The sequence below is a fragment of the Anastrepha obliqua genome, chromosome 3, assembly GCF_027943255.1.
Source record: "Anastrepha obliqua isolate idAnaObli1 chromosome 3, idAnaObli1_1.0, whole genome shotgun sequence".
Lineage (NCBI taxonomy): Eukaryota > Metazoa > Arthropoda > Insecta > Diptera > Tephritidae > Anastrepha > Anastrepha obliqua.
This window is the reverse complement of record NC_072894.1, coordinates 67,712,426-67,724,522: the sequence shown is the minus strand read 5'-3', so window position 1 is coordinate 67,724,522 and position 12,097 is coordinate 67,712,426. Positions and strand designations below refer to the sequence as shown.

The 12,097-nt window shown below is 37.7% G+C and overlaps 1 protein-coding gene and 1 long non-coding RNA gene across 2 annotated transcripts; both read left to right on the top strand.

The window, feature by feature from the left end:
* Nucleotides 1-1,568: 1,568 nt before the first annotated feature.
* Nucleotides 1,569-1,893, top strand: LOC129240388 (uncharacterized). Its single transcript, XR_008582069.1, has 3 exons — nt 1,569-1,632; nt 1,710-1,775; nt 1,817-1,893. It is a non-coding gene; the product is annotated as an uncharacterized LOC129240388 (long non-coding RNA).
* Nucleotides 1,894-3,807: 1,914 nt separating this feature from the next.
* Nucleotides 3,808-5,335, top strand: LOC129242046 (L-lactate dehydrogenase-like). Its single transcript, XM_054878607.1, has 3 exons — nt 3,808-3,818; nt 4,084-4,927; nt 4,992-5,335. The coding sequence occupies exons 1-3, from the start codon at nt 3,808-3,810 to the stop codon at nt 5,181-5,183; spliced, it is 1,047 nt and encodes a 348-aa protein (XP_054734582.1). The 3' UTR covers nt 5,184-5,335.
* Nucleotides 5,336-12,097: the final 6,762 nt, after the last annotated feature.

Here is a 12,097-nt window from a genome sequence, read left to right as displayed (position 1 = left end):
AAAAGTTTTTTCTAATATCGTTCGGCCCTTGGCAGGCAATGGCAAGCCTACGAGTATATTTCTGCCATGAAAAGCGGCATAAAACTATAGTTCCCTCAATTTGTGAAAAAACATCTAGACGCACACCACAAACAGGAGGAGGAGCTCAGCCATACACCCAATAAAAAATGTTTTTCTTTTAATTTGGTGTTTCATCGAGACTCGAACCTACGTTCTCTCTGTGAATTCCGAATGGTAGTCACCGAGATTGAATCTTGCATTGATTACGATTTCCATAATACCCATGTTAACTTTACAATCGAGATTTCAATCCTGGTAACTTCGTCCATGTACCCTTAACAAAACGCATCCCAAATGCTATTTTGAGACATCAAGAACTATTGGTATGCCAAAGGCTGGAACTTTATTTACATTGAGGGCTCTAAAGAAAATAATTCATGGTCTCATTCTTAGGTCTCGTCTCCTATTCCCACACAACTCGATATTTACCACCAAGACGATTGCCATAAAATTCGCTAGAAGAGGCGTAGTCATCCTCTTCTAAGTGAAAATATATAATCTGCATCTGGATCAGCCATCGCCGAGCGCAAACAGCAGAAAACCTTTAATTGATAACATCCGAAATAAATTGTCCCAGCAAAAGGCGAAAATTAAAAGTTATACGCGTCCCAGGTTACAGCGGAATTCTTGGCAACGAAAACGCCGATAAAGCAGCGAAAAGTATCGGCATACAAGTACGCCTACATTCTGCTTCAAATCTTTCGTTAAAACCGACATTCTCAGGATAATCGGTAGTACCATATCCTCCCCTTAGTATTAAAATAGCCTATAAATTTTTTGATGTTTTGAGAAAATGAATTTCAAACTTTTTGTCGAAAGTAGCTCTCACTCAAATCTCGTTATGTGTGTAAATATTTATTATTTTTTGACTGACGTTTTGACCCACTTTGTGGAACTAGAATTTGACAAAATTTTGACCACATATAAAATCGACGATGGAGAATCCAAAAATTCAAAAAAAAATAATAACCTATGAGCACATAGGTTATTGTTATACTAAGGGGACGATATATTACTCAACTGTAAGCGAGAAATAGATTACATACCACACTCAGAAAAAATTCCCTCCCTAAAATAAAGAAAACTATTCTTTATTTTGAACTCTTCCAAATTCATTAAATTTTATCGCTTTTGAGTATTTTTTCTTTTAAATGACTATAAATATGTTTGAAACATAAACCCGTAGTCCTCATTTTGATGTTACATTCTTCTTTGTTATTTTTTACTTTACTTACAATTATCTTATCGAGTGCTCATTGCTTTTACGAGCATACGTAGTTGATTGTTTTTTTTCTTCGTGATTATATATTTTGTCGTGCAATGGATAAATTAATAGAAATTTTAATTGAGTTGGAAGGCGAACCGTTTTTGAACGTGTTTATTGGTAAGTTTATGGATATTTTGTTATGCTCATTTTAATTATTGCTAATCATTTCAATTATAGAAAGCGGTCTAACTAAGGAATCTCTGAAGCTCCTAAAGCCAAGCCATTTGGATACATTGATCGGCACATCGCAGTTTGGACCAAGGGTAATTTTTGAGCATAATCTGCTCAATTGGCAAGCGCAACAGGTATTTTGTTATTTTGTGCATATACACACATACAGATATGCATGCAAAAATTCATAATCTTCGTTTTACTTCACTAGGGAATAAAAACACAAGCCATTCACACTGAGGCATGCGCTTTATTGGCAAATGAATATCGTGGCGAGGTAAATGTTTTTTTTATTACTTTTACTTTAGTTCATATAAGGAATCTTTTGAAGCAATACTCAGTAAGTCGGCGGGTGGATCACAAATCCTGAAATACTATGCGCAAAAAAAGTGTCTCCCTCCAAAGTATAGGAAACTTCTAGCTGCAACAGTTGCAAATTATTTTATTTCTGCTGAAGTACATCCAAACCCTAAAACATTTGAAGCTGCCAATAAAATTGTGGATTTATTTACGAGTGAATCTAAAGTCTGATCACAACCTAAAATTTTTATTAAAAAAAAGTTTTCTAACCTCGATTTCATTTACACAGGATATATATTACATTCATAAGAAAGGAAAAAAGCCAGGTGGATCTCTGTATGCTAAGTACCACAGTGTATTATTGAAACTTAGACGGGATGGTCTTATTTCCAAAAGAGATGTAGAACCAACAACAAAAGGAACGGAGATTAATTCTTGCGTAACAGGCATATATGTACATAGGTACATATATCGTCGTTGCGAAAGCAATACCGCGTATATCCAATATACAAAACTACATAAGTGGTGAAGGAAGAGAAAACTGATTTTTTACAAAAGTATAGCTCAATTTTTTCACTGAACTTATAATTTATTAATATTATGACAGAGATCAATATACAAATAGTAATTCTGCAAAAGAGTGTACGTGAAACTTCAGTTTCTTTGGTCAATTCGTTTTGGTTTTATGCAGTTTTGCAATCGCAACGACGATATGGCTTTCTTAACTCATGAGTATATTTTGGTTTAATTTAAATTTTAAATGATAGATTATTAAATATTATAATCTGCATTTAATGTAACCTTCATTTAATAAAAAAATTACATTTAGTTTGCATTCAAGAAAAATTGGTTAAAGTATAACGTTGAACCATTCGATGAAGTTCAACTAAAATGGGAAGCGACTTTTGCTGTGCGACGACAAATGCTACAAAAAGATGCCAATTTAAATACAATTTTAGAAGAATGGCCTCAGTATAAGCAGAGTTTTGGACATTTAATGGTATAATTCGTGAGTTTTATTTACATAAAAAATAATTTATTGTTCTTCATTCCTATCTTAGATAGAACTGGATTTTAAGAAGCTGTACCCCGAAAAGCAAAATTTGTTATTTGATAAATGGGATTATTCATTGGATTGGATTATTTTTATTGCAAGGAATATTATGTGTATTTCGCCAGTTTGTGTTTCAAAAATAAAAAACTAAAACCAAATTTTTTGCATTTTTATTCAATATTTAAAACATTTCATAATCTGAAAATTCAGGTAGATTTTTTAAAATTGAGAAAAAAGCTATTTTTCTTTTAGTAAATTTTTACTAGAAACAAAATATCAGTTTCCCTAATTCCAGCAAATTTTACTCTGAAATGAGTAATATTTTTATTTTCTTTTAGCAAAATATTATCTATTTCAAACATACAATTTATTACAAATATAAAAACAAATTCCTTAAATCGGGAAAGTTTTTCTCGAAAGCATGTAAACATTTTTTCTTCATTTTGAGAAAATATCAGATACTGAAAATAGGATGCCTTTTCATAGGCGCCAAATCAATCCCATATTTCTTCATTTCAATAGTCGTTTTAACTTGAACCGAAGAAGTTTTTTTTTGAGTGCAATATAGGAGGGGCATTGCAGCAGATAAAAATACTCACCCAACTCTGACTAGGACACACAAATATCACTCACCCACACTTAAAGGAACGCCTGCCCCAATTTGCAACTGTCCAATCTATTATTCACATAGTAGACTACTGCACTAAGTACAACAAGAGCAGCAACAGCATACTTAAAGGCAGAAAACATTTAAATTTTTTACAGGAGATTTCTCTAGAAAATAAGTCAAATATTTATAATTTTTGATTTCTTTGAAAATTGATTTTTGATTTCTCTAGAAAATATGTCAAATATTTATGATTTTATATGTCAAATTGGACTATAATTTATGTATAATTTTACTTATTGATTTCCTACACAATTCAATTTTATTCTAATAATTTTTTATAATTAAATGAAAAATAGGTTAGTACTTTAGACCTTTAGTCTCAGCTGCTAGTGCCTTCCATAATGTAATACAATTATTCATATTTATATTTCTAATAAATAAATAAATAGAATAAAAATAATAAAAAAATAAATAAGGAAGTTGACTCAATAAAGTAAATTTATCTCTATCGAAAAACAAAGTTCTTCAAAACATGCCTTTTATCAACGAATTAATCGTACCACCTTTCTTAAGAACATTCAAAAAATAAATTTTACAAATATCAACTTTTTTCTCTTTCAGGACATATGCAACTGATTTTGTCAAAGAAAAGCTGATAGAACAAATTGCCAAACCTGCAACAAAAAGTAAACGCAAAGTCACAGTTGTGGGCAGCGGTCAAGTGGGCATAGCAACTGTAATTAGCATATTGGCGCAAAATGTTTCAAATGAAGTGTGTATAATAGATGCCAATGAAAAATTAGTAAATGCTGAGGCCAAAGACATACAACACGGCTCGGCGTTTTTAAGGGATGCCAAAGTAATTGCCAGTAAGGTTTATGAAAGCTCAAAAGATTCGGCTGTGTGTATTGTGACAGCTGGCGCACGTCAAAAGGAGGGGCAAACTCGATTGGATTTACTGAAAACAAATGTCGATATTTTAAGTCAAATAGTACCGCAACTTGTCAAATATTCGCCCAAAACTGTGATAGTTATGATCACTAATCCATGCGATGTTTTGACTTACGCCGCTTGGAAGTTGTCTGGCCTGCCTGTGGAGCGTGTCTTTGCCACGGGTACTCACTTGGATACATCACGATTTCGATACTTCATAGCGCAACGTTTAGGTGTCTCAGCCAGTTCCGTACAGGGTTATATAATAGGTGAACATGGCGATAGCTCGGTGCCGGTATGGAGCGGCGTTAGTGTGGGTGGTGTGCGATTCTCTGACCTTAACAAATGTATAGGCAGTGAAGGTGACACAGATGGATGGAATGAGATACACAAACAAGTTGTCAAAGCGGCCTATGAAGTGATTGCGGGCAAAGGTTACACTAACTGGGCCATTGGACTTACTGCCGCATCTGTTGCTTCAATGATTTTGGATAACAAAAACGAAGTTGCCACTGTTTCCACTTTAGCAAAAGTAAATCTAGGCGTTGATTCATTTAATAAGGCGACTGAAAAAGGATTTTTCATTTGATTTCTAGGATCATCAGTGCATCGAACAGGATGTATTCCTCTCTTTGCCGGTGGTTATTGGTGCGAATGGCATAACATCTTTTGTGAATCTACAGCTAAGCGAGATGGAACAAAAAAACTTATGCAAATCTGCTGAAATTTTGGATAAGGCGACGAAATCTATTAGTGAGAAGTCAGCGGAAAACAAGAAGAAGAAATGAAAAGAAAAATTTGTGTCAACAGTAAACGCTATAGAAAATCAATAGTGTTAGTTCCTACTTATTAGTCGTACTAATCTGTTGTTTTTTGCAAATTTAATTTGAATACAAAAAATTATCAAATGTGTAAAGAAATCAAGTTGTTAAAAACCATACGTATAGATTTTTATATTTATTAAGAGGTCGACGAAGGATGAATGAGTTCAACTTTTTTCAAAAGAATAATACATATAGTATTATACTTATATCGGCTTTGAACTTAAAATGATAATACAACACAGAAATAACTTCATTACATTTCTTTTTTTAAATATGTCATCCGGCATTTTGCGCCCCGGGTACGATTACATAGTTCAATCCATCAGTCCAATTTGCGACTACTTTTTCCCATAAATCTAAATGAGCCCAATCAGCAAAAAACCGGCGAAAACTATGATCATTTGGCTTCAACTCTTGCAAGAGCTTTATTGTAGAGGCAATTTTCCACGTAGCCGAAGGTAAAAGACCAACAAGTTGAGAAGGACGACAAATTAACATTTCGGCCTTCTCTTCAACACTTCGTTTTATGAACTTCACTAACAGATTTAGTTTTTTCAAAGCAAATTTCCACAATTTGGCAGAGTTGTTCTGGCATTAATTATGACTTGTCTAACTTTACTGAACAGAAACACAGTTTGCCCTTCTCAAGTCTCAAACCATAGTTATCAATATCGATAGTTCTTATTCAGCTAAAAAAAAACGATGCATACAAAGGTTTCGGCTTTTCTTAGCGCACTATGTACGGGTGAACAGGAATACATACCAAACGAAACCCAAAAAGAATGAATTCGACCTACGAATACCAAAGACACTCTACAGATGGAGTTTGATGTGTTACCACGCTGACGCTGACACTGGACCTTAAAATTACCACTGGAGTAAAAATTAAAATTTTGGTAAGTACATCAAGTGCGAAAGTTTATTCCTCTCGCAAAATCAGAAGCTTTGGTTCCTGATATAATAAATTATTTGTAGCTTCCTTGCGCGCATGATGTTCTGGGTTTTGGAGTAACATCCAAAGGTCAAAATCGGAAAATTTTCTCATTCATGCTTCTGGTATAAGAGGGACGATATACAAGTCTATTAAATGAGGGCATATATTGAGCGATGACAATATATTTATAGGGAAGTCTATAGCTGGTTGGTCATTATAATAGTATTTATCACTCAAGCAGAAGTATTTGTTTCATGATGGGTAGCTCTAGCTGAAGAGCTAAAAAATGTATAATGTTCTTACGGCAAAAGATAAAGCATTAAGCCACTCACTAACTATCGCGCTTTACAATGCTCTTCTTGACTATGGGTCGTGTGAGAGGAAAGGCAAGTTCAGAAAAGCAATAGAAAGGAAATTACTTATTATAGACGATATTCCAAAACACGCCCCTAGATGTTGTTTCAAAGTAAAATATGTAAAACTTTAAATTATTTCCGGTTTGAAAAATTTTATTCAAAGCACAGCTCTTAATAATTATATGACCATTATTTCATTTAAATGACCATCATGAGCAGGTTACAAGTCCGCCAAACAGTTGATTCATGAATGTCTATTGTTGAGAACGTCGATATAGCGATGTTTAAGGTTGTTCAGCAACTCTATGCGCTACAGCAGCAATATTCTTAACAGAACGTCCAATTCTTGGCCTGCAACTTCTTTTTCTATCCTCGACAGAACCAGTTTCTTCGAATTTTTTCACCAACCTCTGAATTGTCGACTCATTCTGGCGATTATTTCCCCCAAAAAAATCACGAATTTGGCGGTATGTTGTTCTTAAAAATCGACCATTTCATAATAAATTTGAATAATTTCAACGCGTTGTTGTATCGTTTAAAATTGTATATCTTTATACTTGACAAATGCCAATGATGACATACAAAAGATACCGTATACGAATTATTCACAATTGGCATCTAGGCGTCACTCTGAAAGACCGCATTTTTCAGCTAAAGGCGTGATCATGAGATCGGTTATGAACTGAAGTTCTCTTAATTGGGCAATATACGCGAATTAATATTTTGCTCGCTAATTTGATTTTACCTTCAAGAGTCGAGGAGGAGATTTATGTTTTTCCCCCAAATGCGTAAAATTACTCACTTTCTCCGAGATAATTTAGAATTGGAGGATATCAATCATTAAATACTTCGAACGATTATTTTGTGAAAAGTATTGAATATTATTTTTACTGTGCAGCTCAATGAGCTTTACTGTATGCAAGCAATGCGTCAGATGTTTAAAGACGAATAGTAGTGCAAAACCGGCAAATGTAAACGTGACTACAATCGCGTGGTAAGAAAATACTAACAAAAAAGCGAAAGCGTAAAATATTTATAAGTATGTATGAGTAAGTGTAAATACATTTGTAGATACAAGAAATGGATGATGCAAGCATACAAATACACTTACATTGGAACATATTACCATCATTGCACACAAAAGATTCAACTTTACTTATATAAAAGCAAACAGATACAGGGCATTGTTTATAATTAGATGGGAATTTAAATGCAAGCGTACCAGTTTGATTTTAATATATGTAGAATGCTCTTTTTAGGTAGATTCTATATACCTACATTTGTAGTATTTATGTATGTGCATATATATGCGTACATGTGACTGCAATTAAGAAGTGAAAAAGTGTAAACATTTTTAAATCAATATTGAACGGAGTGTCTGTGAATTTCAATGCACTTACTGCAAATATAATTATAAATATTGGTGGTATTCACTTTGTGAAGCAGCAAAAACAATTTATTTAGAAAAATAACTCCCTTTGGTTGGGCACCTATTGCGGCGCGTCCCAGGTGGTGGATAGGGTACGCCACAGTTATCTTCTGTGGTTAAGTAGGTCATAGCCTTGGTAAAAGCCTACTCGCGAACCAGCCTAGTTCTCGTCAACCAACAACTATGGTAGGGGGAACAACATGCTGTGCAGTGTTACTGCACGCGTGCCGTAACTGCCATAATTGCTGGCAGTGACCCATATCCACTTCGGTGGAAGGCGAGAAGCCACTCGTATTAGTAGGTCATGTCTCTGCTAATACGAATGGAATAAACATGGACTCACGGGGAGAAGGCCACTTCCTTATATCAAAGGCTACCAATTCAAGGTGGAACAGCACACGCCGACTGATGCATGGCTTAGGGTGAGCTAAGTCGCTAGTATGCGGACTCTGGGGCACCTGTCGCACCCCAGTTTAAATTAGACTTACCACGGCATAGGGCTCTGGCGTGGCGAACCCCATTATTTCCCTACTAATATCTCTGGTTACGACTGCTGACTCGTCAGCTGAGTGACCGCCCCGCAAAAAAAAAAATGAACAAAACTAATACAAAACAAACAACACAACAAAAAATTCCTTCTCGACGCGGAAGACCTGTTGGCTCCACCAAACTTATGGCGGGGTCAAAAACCACCCCTTCGGTGGCTAAAGTGCTCACTAAGAGCAAGACCGTCAAAGAGACACCACCGCACTCCCAGGTGGCTTCTACTTCCTCCAAAACCGACTCGGCTGCGGAGAACCCACTGATCACCAAATCTGTTTTGCCAGAAACTGGGAAAACAAGTCGGACAGAAGTCTCCAAAAAACCCATCCCTCCTCATCTCCGTCGATACAGAGATCGAACACGCGCCACTTTCCTTATGGAAAAGTTCGGCAAAACCCCTGAGGAGGAGCTGTCCGACCAACAAAAGTCAACTCTCGGTTGGGCCCGGGAATTCCTTCGGAAGTATGAGGCATCCAAGTTCTGCGAAGTTGCCAAGTTCTGCGAAGTTGCCAGAGATAGTCTGGTCATGGCGGTGGTGGATAATAGCCACCCTGACGGTTTCATCTCTCAAACGGTTTCATCTCTCAAACTGGAAGATTGTGGAGAGAAAACTCCAGTTGGGATACCTGGACGTTCTGAAGCAGAACCCAGGGCTTACTCCTTTCTGCTCTGACGCGGGATGGTTCCAGGCAAGGGTCAAGTTGATCGCGTGCTCGGATCAACGTTCGGTCAGCCTGTACGGCAAGGCCCTCGACCGACTCGGCGAGGTATGGCCCGGAGCGAATCTCCAACTCATCAAAAAGAGCGAAATTCCTAACAAACCCCGCGGCAGAGCAAGAATACCTGTAGAGCCATCCGATCCGGAAACCATCCTGGAGCTACTGAAGATCGGAAACCCGAACCTACCCACCGAAAACTGGAGGGTAGTTAAGGTGGAAGAGCCTTCAGGAAACCCCAGACATGTCACGCTGCTCCTGGACCAGGAAAGCGTTCAAGCACTGGACGACCGCAAGGGGATTGTGGCATTCGGGTTCACTACCACTACCATTTGGACCTATGAGCCGAAAAATCTCCTCGCACCCAGCGAAGAGAGTACGGCGGCCCCCGAGATGGATGTCGATAAGCCTCTCTCACAAGCTTCGACGATTGAGTCCGACTCGGAATCAAACAGCGAACTTGTGGGAAACTTATTCAACATTCAACTCGAGGACGAGGATAGTCTTTTAGATAGCGGTGATGACGCGAACGCCACAGTCATCCAATGTCCATCTAAAAGTGCTGCAGATTAATGTGCACCACTCTAAGGCTGCCTCGGCAGCCCTCATTCTTCGTCTCTCTGACCTCAGAGAAGACATCATTCTCATCCAAGAACCTTGGATATCAAACAACAAGATATGCGGCCTGAAAGATAGGCACTACACCTTGTTTCAAGGTGAGGCTAACGTTAGATCGCGCTCTTGTATTCTCATTCGAAAACATATTAATGCTTTTCTGCTTCCCTTTAGCAATGCTGACACCACTGCCATAGAGGTTGAAGCAGTCCACGACCCGATTTGGATCGTGTCGGCTTACATGCCTTACGACGCAGAGGAGGCGCCTCCTCCTGAAGCAGTGAGAAGGCTCGTTAATACGGCGCATCTGATCCAGAAACGCGTCATTATTGGAGCATACGCTAATGCACATAATACTGTTTGGGGCAGTACAAACAACAACACACGAGGTGAGCAACTTTTTGATTATATTCTAGCGAATAAGCTTGATATATGTAATAGAGGTGATGTCCCTACGTTTCTTAACTCGTCTAGAAGAGAGGTACTCGATATTACTCTTGCTAGCGAATCATGTACACAACTGGTGCAGGACTGGAGCGTTGATAAACAGCACTCTTTTTCCGACCACCAATATATAACATTCACTTTAAAAGCCGAAACGGCAAAACCCATGAAGTACCTTAACAAAAAACGTATGAATTGGATCAAATATAAAGAACATCTTGCCAATGGACTTCCTGATATCAGGCAGTTTGAAATGGCAAATAAAAACGATATCGAAAACGCTGTCAACATGATAACGAAGACGTGTCAAAGCGCAGCACGACAATCTTGTCCACTGACAAAAACAGGAGGTAAGCATAAACCTTTTTAGTGGACTCCAGAAATCTCAGAACTTCGCAATCGAACTCGGAAACTCTTTAACCAATCTAAAATAACAGACGAATGGGAAGAATATCGACAATGTCTCAAAGACTTTAAGAAAGCTGTCAGAATCAAGATGGAACTTGGACTACTTCAACTGACCACACTCTTAGAATACTTCTAGAATCTCACTTTCCAGGCTGTGTTGCCAACTTACCTGCACTTCCCAGCACTCTTCAGAGTAATTATGGGAATAGATCAGATCTTATCAGCTCTAATAGCATCTCTACAGCAATACTAAGCTTTAAAAAATTTAAATCACCAGGTCCTGACAACATCATTCCAGCAGAACTTCAAGAAGGACTGGAAATTCTACTGCCTTGGTTAACAAGGATCTTTAACAAGTGTTTAAATCTCTCTTACCTTCCGACAATTTGGAAGAAATCGAAGGTAGTATTCATTCCGAAAACGGGGAAACACTGCAAAGCAAACGACTTCAGGCCCATTAGCCTAACCTCTTTTTGCTTAAAGGCTTTTGAAAAAGTCTTAGATGAGCAAATCAAAACCCAACTTGATACTAAGTTGATCTCTGAGGCACAACATGCCTACACTAAAGGGAAATCGACTGAAAAGGCACTTCATTCACTGGTGCAAACAGTGGAAACTTCCCTTCACAATAAAGAGTACTCTCTTGTCGCATTTATGGACATAGAAGGTGCTTTTAATAATATTGAACCCAACGCTATTTTGTCTGAAATTGCCAAATTGGGTATTAACTACTCCATCCGAAAGATGATCGAACAAATGCTCCAAAATAGAATAATCACTTCAGAGCTTGGGTTAAGCCGCATGAGAATGTACGCCGTCAAAGGCACTCCTCAAGGCGGAGTACTTTCACCCCTTCTCTGGAATCTCGCTGTAAACAGTTTGCTTCGAAATCTCGAAAAAGCAGGCTGCAAGGTTGTAGCCTATGCAGATGACATTGCTCTCTGCGTGTCAGGCAAACACCTGAATACCCCCACTGAGCTCATGCAACGCTCAATCAATATTCTGTCAAAATGGTGCACCGAATGCGGACTAAATGCGAATCCAGCAAAGACAGATCTTGTTCTCTTCAATAGGAAACAACAATCTCCTCCACTGCAAAAAATAACCTTAAAAGGGGAATCATTACCTCTATCTGATTCAGCTAAATATCTAGGAGTTATTCTTGATAGAAAGTTGAGTTGGAAATTGAACATCGAAAACAGATGTAAAAAAGCTTTCATAGCTCTCTATACTTGTAAGAAAGCTATAGGCAAAACCTGGGGATTTTCACCTCGGATCATTTATTGGATATATACCTCGATCATCAAACCGATACTCTTCTACGGTGTGGTTGTATGGTGGACAGCACTCGAAAAACGGTGTAGAGTAGCCACAATTGATCGAGTCCAAAGATCAGCCTGCCTCCTGATAACAGGATGCTTAAGTACAACACC

Bases quoted from the DNA above. Each gene is read 5' to 3' on its own strand.
- LOC129242046 (XM_054878607.1), top strand. The intron at 4,928-4,991 runs GTAAATCTAGGC...TTTGATTTCTAG, and splicing joins CTGTTTCCACTTTAGCAAAA to GATCATCAGTGCATCGAACA.